General features: G+C 40.3%; 1 protein-coding gene across 2 annotated transcripts in view; it reads left to right on the forward strand.

Annotated features, from left to right (window-relative positions):
• Positions 1-12612, forward strand: part of rgs3a (regulator of G protein signaling 3a) — a 308005-nt gene that overhangs the window by 33648 nt on the left and 261745 nt on the right. For both annotated transcript variants that reach the window (XM_079815949.1, XM_079815950.1), the window contains 4 exons: positions 2893-3238; positions 5270-5309; positions 6563-6828; positions 10581-10664. In XM_079815949.1, coding sequence (XP_079672075.1) covers positions 2893-3238; positions 5270-5309; positions 6563-6828; positions 10581-10664 — 736 coding nt within the window. The remainder of the gene's footprint in view (positions 1-2892; positions 3239-5269; positions 5310-6562; positions 6829-10580; positions 10665-12612) is intronic.

A 12612-nucleotide genomic window follows, 5' to 3' on the forward strand; every position in this document is an offset into this window, starting at 1 on the left:
ACTTGTTTTTTTGGGAATTTTACGTGTGAACGACAGTGAGCAATATATGTATATATATATATATACAGATCAGGCATAACATTATGACCACCTTTCTAATATTGTGTTGGTCCCACTTTTGCTGCCCTGCTCAGCCCTGACCTGTCGAGGCATGGACTCCACTAGACCCCTGAAGGTGTGCTGTGGTATCTGGCACCAAGATGTTAGCAGCAGATCCTTTAAGTCCTGTAAGTTGCGAGGTGGGGCCTCTATGGATCGGACTTGTTTGTTCTGCACATCCCACAGATGCTCGATTGGATTGAGATCTGGGGAATTTGGAGGCCAAGTCAACACCTCAAACTCGTTGTTGTGCTCCTCAAACCATTCCTGAAGCATTTGTGCTTTGTGTCGGTGCATTATCTGCTGAAAGAGCCACAGCCACAGCCACAGGGAAAACTGTCTCCATTAAAGGATGCATATGGTCTGCAACAATGCTTAGGTAGGTGGAGCGTGTCAAAGTAACATCCACATGATGGAGGACCCAAGGTTTCCCAGCAGAACATTGCCCAAAGCATCACTGCCTCCGCCGGCACGCCTTCTTCCCATAATGCACCTGGTGCTATGTGTTCCCCAGGTAAGCCACACACATCTAGATGATGTAAAAGAAAACGTGATTCATCAGACCAGGCCGCCTTCTTCCATTGCTCCGTGGTCCAGTTCTGATGCTCACGTGCCACTGTTGGTGCTTTGGGCGGGGTCAGGGGTCAGCATGGGCACTGGTCAGCGGCTGTGCCGCCCCATACGCAACAAACTGAGATGCTCTGTGTATTCTGACCCCTTTCTATCAGAACCAGCATTAACTTCTTGAGCAGTTTGAGCTCCAGTAGCTCGTCTGTTTGATCACACGGGCATCAATGAGCCTCGGCCGCCCATGACCCTGTGGCCGGTTCTCCACTGGTCCTCCTTGACCCTGTGGCCGGTTCTCCACTGGTCCTTCATGACCCTGTGGCCGGTTCTCCACTGGTCCTCCATGACCCTGTGGCCGGTTCTCCACTGGTCCTCCTTGACCCTGTGGCCGGTTCTCCACTGGTCCTTCATGACCCTGTGGCCGGTTCTCCACTGGTCCTCCATGACCCTGTGGCCGGTTCTCCACTGGTCCTCCTTGACCCTGTGGCCGGTTCTCCACTGGTCCTTCATGACCCTGTGGCCGGTTCTCCACTGGTCCTTCATGACCCTGTGGCCGGTTCTCCACTGGTCCTCCATGACCCTGTGGCTGGTTCTCCACTGGTCCTCCTTGACCCTGTGGCTGGTTCTCCACTGGTCCTTCATGACCCTGTGGCCGGTTCTCCACTGGTCCTCCATGACCCTGTGGCCGGTTCTCCACTGGTCCTTCATGACCCTGTGGCCGGTTCTCCACTGGTCCTCCATGACCCTGTGGCCGGTTCTCCACTGGTCCTCCATGACCCTGTGGCCGGTTCTCCACTGGTCCTTCATGACCCTGTGGCCGGTTCTCCACTGGTCCTCCATGACCCTGTGGCCGGTTCTCCACTGGTCCTTCATGACCCTGTGGCCGGTTCTCCACTGGTCCTCCATGACCCTGTGGCCGGTTCTCCACTGGTCCTCCATGACCCTGTGGCCGGTTCTCCACTGGTCCTCCATGACCCTGTGGCCGGTTCTCCACTGGTCCTTCATGACCCTGTGGCCGGTTCTCCACTGGTCCTCCGTGACCCTGTGGCCGGTTCTCCACTGGTCCTTCATGACCCTGTGGCCGGTTCTCCACTGGTCCTTCATGACCCTGTGGCCGGTTCTCCACTGGTCCTCCATGACCCTGTGGCCGGTTCTCCACTGGTCCTTCATGACCCTGTGGCCGGTTCTCCACTGGTCCTCCATGACCCTGTGGCCGGTTCTCCACTGGTCCTTCCCTGGAGCACTTTTGATAGAGACTGACCACTGCAGACCGGGAACACCCCACAAGAGCTGCAGTTTTGGAGATGCTCTGACCCAGTCGTCTAACCATCACAATTTGGCACTTGTCAAACTCACTCAAATCCTTACGCTTGCCCATTTTTCCTGCTTCTAACACATCAACTTTGAGGACAAAATGTTCACTTGCAGCCTAATATATCCCACCCACTAACAGGTGATGAGATCATGTTAGTCACTTCACCTGTCAGTGGTCATAATGTTATGCCTGATCGGTGTGTGTGTGTGTGTGTATATATATATATATATATATATATATATATATATATGTATATGAAGAGCTCTTTTCACATATATATACACTATACATACATACAGTATTTATTACTCTTTGTTAACGTTAAATAAAATCACAACTGTTCATTTTTAGATAATGTCAGCTCAAGTCCATTTAATAATATCAACAGATACAAGTATAGATTTTTTAACCCTCTGGTGCTCTTTGAGATATCAACCTCAAATTTGGAACACAGCTTGTTTAAATATATGGCTTTGATTTTCCTCATAGTTCCTCAAAATATAAATTATAAATAAAAAAATAGAAAAATGCCATTTTTGTACAAGTTCACTTTTTAAAACTGTTTTCACTTCAGCAATAATCTGCAAGTGTCGTCTTTAAAAAGAGACCAAACTTCAGTCTGTGCTCCAAAACATTCACAATGTATGACTGTTTAAGTTAAGACTGTCCATGCTCAAAAAGTGAAGAAATGCACGATATTATCTGCACGTAAAATGCTTTCAAAAATATACTTTTAAGATTTGAAGCACACTAATTCAATTCAGCACACGTCTTTTTAGCAAGGTGAAACCTGTTGAAGGTGTTTACATGATCTTGCATTTGGTTATTATAAGTCATTGCATATAAACGCACACTTTTCTTTGTTTGCTTCTCTTCCTTCTCTTCGTTTGTTCATCTCTCACTCTCTCCAGAAACAGTCTGAGTGAAATCACAGTGGTAGTTTGGCGTTCTGGACCCTCTGTGAAGTCCAACTTTGAGGGACTGATCCATCATCCTTACAAGTCCTCTAACTATGACACTCCAGTTTCCCCGGCTAAAAGCAAGAGGGGGGACAAAACGCCACCGCTTCCGCCTCTGCCCGCGCACCACCGCACCAGCCGCAGGGTTATAGACGGCAGTGGAGCGGCGATCCTGTGGGGAGAGCGGAGGAGTGCTGTGGACAACAAGCCCGGCACGCAGACGCTTAGAGGGACGCGTGTGAAAGCATCAAACGGGGACGATTATATCATCCTGTCACCTATTAACCCTGGAAGCCAGGTAGAGCGAAGCAGTGGCTGCGTCCCAATTCACCTACTTATACTACGTCCTAAAAGTATGTACTCTTTTTGTGAAGAAAAAGTACATACTTCTGAGTGTGTAGCAGAAGAGTATGCAAGCTTTGGGACATACTACTTCGTCATCTTTAACGGACTCTGTTACGTGCGTCCCGTCACCGTTTAAACTGCCCTGTCAATCATCACCATAGTTCAAATCCCCCACTTTCAATTTAATTTCCTACCGTATCGGAGAGAAATGTAGTCGCTCGTTGATCTGCCATTCGTGGGTCTTTAATGCAGAGACTCCTCTCATGTGTTTGCAAAGTTAATGGCCAAACGTATCATTACAAAAGTTCTCAATGCTGCTAACGGAGAAGTATAATGTGGATAATATTGAATAAATATCTTTTTTGTCAGGTTAAATACTGATAATTGTTCACTCAAACCACTTTATCTAATCCTCTCCACTTAACCGTCAGACTCGCGTAACCGTCATGTTTGTAGTTTTTTAACACTTTTTATCCGCGTTTGTAGTTCTAATCGAATCCTCGTCCATCTCGCAATGGGTTGTGGGAAATATCAGCCGTTAGAGTGCGCATCGATCTGCACTTCGGATTCTGACCGGAAATAGTAAACCATCCGGGAATCTTTGGAATACTTTTTTCATCATACTAAGATTTGGGTCATACTAATTCTTTTTTCGAATACTATTTAGTACGGATAGTATGCGAATTGGGACGCAGCCATTGTCTGTCAGTAGGGTGTCTCACAGCTGCTTAAAGGTGTAGTGTGTACATTTTAGCTGCTTCTAGATGTGAAGTCGTGAATTGCAATGACCCATTGCTCACCCCTCCCTTACGAAGCACATAGAGAAGCTACAGGGGACAATACAGGACAAAAAATTTTGTCGTCGGAAAGAGCAGAGAGAGATTAGCGCTCTGTAGAGAAGTGTGTCCGTTTAGGGCTACTGTAGAAACATGGCGGCGCAAAATGGCGGCTTCACTGTAAGGGGACCCGCTGTGTGTGTAGATAGAAATGGATCATTCTAAGGTAATAAAAACATAACGGTTCATTATGTAAGGTCTTTATACTCCACTGAAAACATAGTTATGTGTATTATATTACATTTCTGTCAATAGAACCTCATAAATACTACACACTGCACCTTTAATGTCTCAATGTGATGTGAAAAATGTGAGCAGACATGAGATTTCCATTTGTTAAATGTGTATGACCTGCTTCGAAGTAGTTTCTAAACCTATGTGACGGATGTTAATATTCACGAGTAAATATTAACCATGTGAAGTTATATTAAAACATATCCTGGATCTTCCAAGCTTTATAATGGGAGTGAATGTTAACTGCATCCAATAATTAGACACAAAATATTGACTTGGGTTGAAATATTTTATTAGTTCTTTAAACGCGAAGCTTTCGCTGAGAAAGCAGTTACTAGCAAGCAGCAAGTTCATACTATAGATACATTATATGGTCATACCACTTATTACACAATATTTGAGCATATAAATAATTATGGGGATAAGAGATTAATTTGAGATGAAACTATTTTAAAAACGTATTATATTATAATCTATTATAGTGTACAAAACAATCATCGCAAGATGGCAGCAGCTGTGTTTGTATGAAACGAGAGTGAATCCAAGATAACGATGACATAAATAATTGTATACTAAATATTAATTTGAGTTTTAATATTTTATTAACGCACCAAGAAGCTAAACTTCCATGAGGAAAAAACGTTCCTAGCAAGCGTAGAGTGCCGACTTCAGTTACCCGGATGAGCCTGTGGGTATAACATACCGCTTGATGGCGTGATTGACCAATCAGAATCAGGTATTCCACAGATCCGTGTAATAACAGGGATAACATACCGCTGGATGGGGCAATTAACCAATCAGAATCAAGTATTCCACAGAGCTGTGTAATATGAGCCCGCTGGATGACTCCACAGAATATCTTAACATGTGCTTTGTCTCAGTGTCGTCACTTATTGACTCTTCTATATTTTCAGGTATTGGGCTCTGTCTATGGAGACAACCACAGAACATTAGGTAAGTTCCCTAATGACTGTTTCCTAGTGCATTTTTTATCATGGTGTGGTGCAGTGGTTAAGCCTCAGGGTTTGGAAAGTTACTAGCTTGAGCCCTACAAAAATTGAGCCCTACATTGTGCCCTTGAGTAAGACTCTTAAGCAGGGCAACATTGGGTATGAATCTCTATCCATGCCTCTACTTCTTAATAGTACACACAGAGAAAAAGGGTGTCAAAATTCAATTGTACCTTTAGGGGTACAACAGCTTGTCACTGGGGCAGTACCCTTAAAAGGACATATTTGTACCTTTTTTTTTTTTACCACAAAATGATTCATAGTAGTACCTTAAAGGGTTAGTTCACCCAAAAATAAAAATTCTGTCATTAATTACTTACCCTCATGTCGTTCGACACCCGTCAGACCTCCGTTCATCTTCAGAACACAAATGAAGATATTTTAGTGTAAATCTGATGGCTCTGAAAGGCCTCCATTGGCACAATGGCACTTTACACTCTCAAGACCCTTAAAAGGCACTAAAGACGTCGTTACAAAGTCCATCTCACTACAGTGGTTCTACAATAACTTTATGGAGTGACGAGAATAGTTTTTGTGCGCAAAAAACCCCCTAAATAACGACTTATATAGTGATGACAATTTCAAAACACGGCCTCATGAAGCTTCGAAGCGTTATGAATCAGTGAGTCGAATCATGATTCGGATCGCGTGTCAAACTGCTGAAATCTGGCGATTCAAACCGCTGATTCGACTCGCTGATTCATAACGCTTCGAAGCTTCATGATGCCGTGTTTTGAAATCGTCATCACTATATAAGTCGTTATTTAGGGTTTTTTTGCGCACAAAAACTATTCTCGTCGCTTCATAAAGTTATTTTAGAACCACTGTAGTGAGATGGACTTTGTAACGACGTCTTTAGTGCCTTTTAAGGGTCTTGAGAGTGTAAAGTGCCATTGAGCCAATGGAGGCCTTTCAGAGCATCAGATTTCAACTAAAATATCTTCATTAGTGTCTGAAGATGAACGGAGGTCTTACGGGTGTCCAACAAAATGAGGGTGAGTAATTAATGACATAATTTTCATTTTTGGGTGAACTAACCCTTTAAGGTACGTATTTGTACTCTACGGTACAATATGCACCTTTTAGGAGTAAAATATGTCCTTTTAAGGCTATTGCCCCAGCGACGAGCTGTTTTGACACCCTTTTTCTCTGTGTCAAGTGGATACTGACATTGGAGACATCTTTACTTTCTTCCAGCTGGCCAGATGTTCCCCCCACCTCAGACGCCTGTCCCACCCCCTCCGGCTGCTGGTTCCCAGTCAGCACCTGGACTGGCGAGCAGAACGTGCTTTCTGCGTCGCTCCAAAACACAGCAAAGTGGACATTACCAACAGCCAACCACCACCTCGAACTTTGCCAATTACCAGAACTGCACCATTGTGAGGTCACACATGCCTCAAACCAACTATGGTACCTACGTTAAAGTGACGCCTAAAATACTCATCTTCCCCATCTTTGTCCAGGTAAATCTTTCATATCTTCAAAATAAGAGCACAAACATTAAATAAAAAGATAAGTTCTCAGAACTTCGGCTAATGTTCTGCAATGGTTCTCTCAAATTTATGAACAAACATTCTTCCAGTAACGCTAATTGAACGGTTTGTTTAAAGTTATATGGTCCATAAAGGATTAGCTCACTTTAAAATTAAAATTACTCCATGATTTATTCTCCCTCAAGCCATCCTTTCTTCTTTCTGATGAACACAATTGGAGTTATATTAATACATATCTTGATGTTTCCAAGCTTAATAATGGCAGTTGTTGTGAACTTCTGTTGTTTCTTGAAGTAGAGACCAGGAGAACTTGGATAGGTTTTTCAGCAGGATTCTTTATTGAGAAAAACGTGCTGTCTTTCCGCTGAGGTTCCAAGTCTGACTAAAGCCAGTTGAACATTGCATTTTATATACATTTCAGGGGGAGGGATTATACAGCAGGGGAGGAGACATTCAAAATAGGGACACACCCCAAACATTCCTGTCTCATCAGCCGTAATTCAATCAGCATAACAGTGCCATTCAAATGCATAGATGCTAATCCAATCACTCAGGCAGTATTGCTCTAAACTTGTCATGGTAAATAGTCAGGAAGTGCATAAAGACAAAATAATTGATGTCTCAACCACTTACACAGCCTGACGTAATCTCCTTAGAATTTCCTCAAGTTTACTTCAAAATGTAAAACACAAATATAGATAATGTTTTCAGTTATATTCTATTACATTGGAACCTATATATAACAATGTATACATTTGTAATCCCACACAGTGAACGCATCCATCCATCATAAACACACTCCACTTTGCTCCGGGGGGTTAATAAAGGCCCTCTGAAGCCAATTAATCAAATTTTGTACGAAAAATATCCATATTATATATATATTTAAAACTTTATAAAGTAAAATATCTAGCTTCCTCCAGACCGTCTTCCTTAAAAAATTTAAACTGAAGAGACGTTATAGTTTCGGTGTAAGTTTGATGGATGGATGCACTTTTTTGAGCTTCGAACTCGTGAGCCCCGTTCACTTCCATTATAAAGCTGGGAAATGTCAGGATATTTATTAATACAACTCTGATTGTGTTCATCAGAAAGAAGAAAGTCATATGCAGTGTTATACACTGAAAAAACAGGAAAACACATCTGGTACAATTTACTTAATCGTATTATTTGTGATCTACGCAACAAATTTGTGTTTCTCTTCTAAACATGATTTCATTGCTTTCAATTAATGTAATTCTCTAAAATGTGCAATCTACTAGATACAATTATTTGGGGTGAATGTGAACCAATTAAGTACTTGAAAATAATTTTTGCTGAAACTGTAGTTCCCAGCATTCTTTGCATGGGACTTGACGACTAGAGTAAAATTGTTGAAATGATGTGTTATTTTATGTGTTTTTGGGCAAAATGAGAAAAAGGGGAGACTTTATATTGTTTATTAGTGGTTAATGTTTAATTGTGTTGGAATTATTAGAACCATTTAAATTACACTGGGTTACCATAGTGGAGAAGAGCGGAGCGATTGCTAATGCATACAATGCATTACAAGTAACTTGAGTTATGTAATCAGATTACTTTTTCAAGTAACTAGTAAAGTAACACATTACATTTTTTAACTTTTCACATAAGTAACGCAAGTTACTTTGTTTTCCCATTTAAAGACGGACAGCTCTCCAGTCCCCATGTTGAGAATAATCATAAGTGCAGAGGCGTTGTGTGTAAACATGATGGTTATTGTAGTTCTAGACTAAATGTGAGCATGCATTTATTAAGCTCACTGGCACAATAAAGATTCAGTACTCCTCAAAATGAATAAAATCAGTCAAATGCAAAATCTGAGTACTACGCAAACCTCCAATAATTAAATATGTTAAATAAAACCGATATATTTATGCATTTAATCTCACTTTCTTGATCAATGTCTTGCTGCTGACCTTCAATGATTCAGTGACCATAAGCATAAATGACTTTAGATTTTTTGTTTTTATGGGTGAAGTACACCTCCTGCGTCCTATTCTTCCTATTCTTCTGTTATCCAGAATGGCAGCACAGCTGAAAGGTTTGTTTTAATTTGCATTTCCTTCAGCTTATTATTTGCTTATTATTATTTGATCTTATTATTTTAATTTTGGCCAAAAATATAACTTTTTTTGTTATTAAAAAACAAAAACCCAGACAAGCCCAGACCAGGTGAGAAAGTAACGCAACACATTACTTTTCTTAAAAAGTAACTAAGTAACGCAATTGGTTACTTTTTAAGGGAGTAACGCAATATTGTAATGCATTACTTTTCAAAGTATCTTCCCCCAACACTGGTCATATACATCTAGGATGGCTTGAGGGTGAGTAAATCATTGGGTAATTTTAATTTTAAAGTGAACTAATCCTTTAATAATGTTCTCAAAACTTTAGCGCAGAAAATTGTATAAACATTTTATTTTGGACGGTCATCTTCCAATACATTCAAAAGTAACATTCCAATAATGTTTGCGGCATTCTAAAATTGAATATTTCCTTAACGATTGCATAAACAAGAAAAAAACGTTTTTAAAACATTTCAAACAACTGGACGTTTGAACAACATTCAGAGAACATTCAGAAACAACACTTTCATAACTTAACGGGAACATCAGCAAAATGTTCTTAGAACTTAATATTTTTTAGTTGGGATGGCCCAGTTTTTTCATTGGACATGAAGTGGCAGCCCAACACAGTGCTGAACTTGTTTATTATATATCCAAGTAAAAAAAAGTGCTTAAAATCAAACCTAAAATGTATTAATATTAGAATGAGCCAATAATTATGCATAGAAATATAAATAAAAACACTGACAATTTTAGTTTCTAGTGTAAATGTCTCAATATTTCATGCTCTCAACAGCCAATCAAAACTTTGCACATTTTCCAGAATTTTTGAAAACTTTCCAAGATTATTGGAAACTTTATAGGACATTTTTGAAAAGTTTCTGGAAATTTCAGCCCCTTTGCAACCCTCATCAAAACAAAAAAACATATTTATTCGCATCGCAAGTGAATCAGTATTTAATGTAGTATTTTTGCAGTTCTATCCGCTTGTTAAGTCGTGACGTAAGGAACGCCGTTTCTGGGTCCAAGCCTCAACTCGTTTCACTTGAGAATGCCATCGACGGTCGTTTATGAGCGCTATTAATTCATATTAAACATCAAACATTTAAAAAAGTTAAACATTTTAAATGCTTACAGTCTACACAACAGTCTCTGTGCTCACAGCTTCACAGACATTAATATTTTAACGATTTATAAAAGATGAATCACTGTCTGGCCATCTGGAATTTTGGTATGGAGATAAAGGTTATGATTATAATTTTTTGTTGTAGTATTACACCACATTGTGTGTGTATATTAGCACCGTTTGTTGTTTTTCTTGTGGTATGAGAGAGAGCGTTTGGACCCGGAAGCGCTGACTTAACAACTGAATTTCATGTTTTTGTAGTTGTTTTTCATGGTTTTTGTAGATAGACAGCATGCCACACAACCTGTCCGAGGTTGTCTTTTGAATACTTATATGCAAACACAATTTTACACACATTTCAGTGTACTATTTTAGAGAATAGTGTGGTGGTGAGATATATTATGTTTGCTGTGGGGGTTGAGTACTGCTAGTTCAGCACTTTCTCCAATCATGGAGGTAATTTCAGTGAATATTGGAGTCAGAGTCTGTTTTTCTCTTCTTCTCTGAAGCCTGTAGATCTGTGTAGCCCCACTAGGACACTGGTGATCTCTGAAGAAATGATTCTACATGAGAGCCGGCACTTCTCTATCAAGGTAAGAGATACTCTGCATAGTGTGCACGTGGATTTATGGCATTTCACACTCAAAGTTGTTGAAAGTTTTAGAACGTCATTAATGTGGGGAACTTGATGGATCATTTCCAGTGTATCTCTCTTTTCCCATCTTGACAATGTCCAGTGTAAACTGCTGGTGCTCTCTTCTGTCCCAACTCGAACCCGTCTCATTATGATATGCTGGGTCTCTCTTAATAAAACTTTAATGGTCTGCCATTGCATGAATGCATTTCAGCATTTAACCCCTTAACTGTCACCCCCCTTTTTGAGAATAATCATGAAAATGCACTATCCAAACTTAAAGAGCTGTAATTCAAGAATGCTTTGGAATATAGACCTAAGTTTGGTCTCGTTTTAAAGCAGACACTCGGCAGATTATTGTTAAAAAAAAATTATGGAAGTTTAAATTTACTGTAAATAAAAAATACTGTACTAAATATTTTTTTATTTTTGAAGTTAATATCACAAAAATTGAAGTTCCCATGAGATGTTGTTTAGGCGTTGTACCAAAAACAGCCACCGGGTGTCATTGAAATTCCATTGATTGTTTTTTTTGATGCATTTTCCTGTAATTTTCTGTCTAAATGTCACTTCCATCACAAAACGGTCACCAAATATGAAACCTTGAGACTCAGACCTTTCCGACGATATGTGTTTTGTCAAGATTAGAAAAGATTTTTATTATAAATTTTATTTTAATATATTTTATTATATTAAAATAAATGTTGTAATATGAAACATGGCGCCGCCCACTACGGGGAGGAGCCTGCTAGAAGAATTTAAAGTACCATTTCCATGGTAACGCAACGTCTAATTTCAAAACGGTTTCCACAGGATGAATTTTGAGTTCGTAAGCTTTCGAATGATACCTAATTTATGATGATTACTAAAATATATGATACGGAAAAAAGGCGATCAAAAAAAGAGCGCCAGCAGGACGGTAACTGTTAAGAGGTTAAAACAATGCATGTTCATTACTTGTAGTACCAAGATTGACATGAAAGTACAATGCAAAATATAAAATGGAAAATTATTAAAGTACTATCAACAGAAATTTATGAATAAGGTGTTGTAACTGATTAAAAAGTCAAGTACAAAAAAGAAAAAAAGACTTTTAGTGCCTTATTTATAAATGTTGGTACAGTTGTTACACTGTAGCTTCTTCAATATTTGGTACAGTTTATGAGACATTTTACCATGCTTTCACTTGTTATCATGAACACCCCCCCCCCCCCACAAATTGCTTGAATCTGATTGGTTGACATGCAATTATGCTGCGTTCATACCCTGACGTAATTGACCATTCGCAAAGACTCGCCCCCTTTAGTTACTGTCAGAGGCGTCGCAATAGGGCAGGCAAGGCAGGCACTTGCCTGGGGCCCCGCATTTTGAGGGGGCCCCCGAGGGCTGATCCTTTAAACAATCAGAAATAGTAATATAAACATGCAGCGACATCTCTGCGTCCCCCTTAGTGGGGCCCCTCTCTCGTTACGTTGGTAATGCTTTTGCTACGTCGCATCGGCCGCCTTCTTCAAACTGTAGAAAATGCAGGATTTGAGCGAACCAGACGGATAAGTTCTCTTCATGCTTAACAACTAAGAGAACTGAAGAGAACTTATCTGTCTGGTTTGGCCGTTCGCTCTTATGTTATCCTAGATAAATATGCGTTATTATTTGGCACATATCCAAGTGTTTGTGTGGAGTGTGGAAGCTGAAGTATAGCGCGCTTGCATGACATGAAGGCGCCGGCGCGGTCACTGGCATTTTTTTTTCCTGACAGCAAAAACAACTTAAAATACTCCATAATTTATGGTCATACAGAACAAACAGGACGCGCGCTTTCTTTCGTCCTATAGTCTGTAGCGCATCTCGTAAATGGACTGAAACTAAGCGTAACATGCAATCCGTATGAAAAGTGCATTTCTCTC

Source organism: Gobio gobio (assembly GCF_949357685.1).
Source record: "Gobio gobio genome assembly, chromosome: 4".
NCBI classification, from domain to species: domain Eukaryota; kingdom Metazoa; phylum Chordata; class Actinopteri; order Cypriniformes; family Gobionidae; genus Gobio; species Gobio gobio.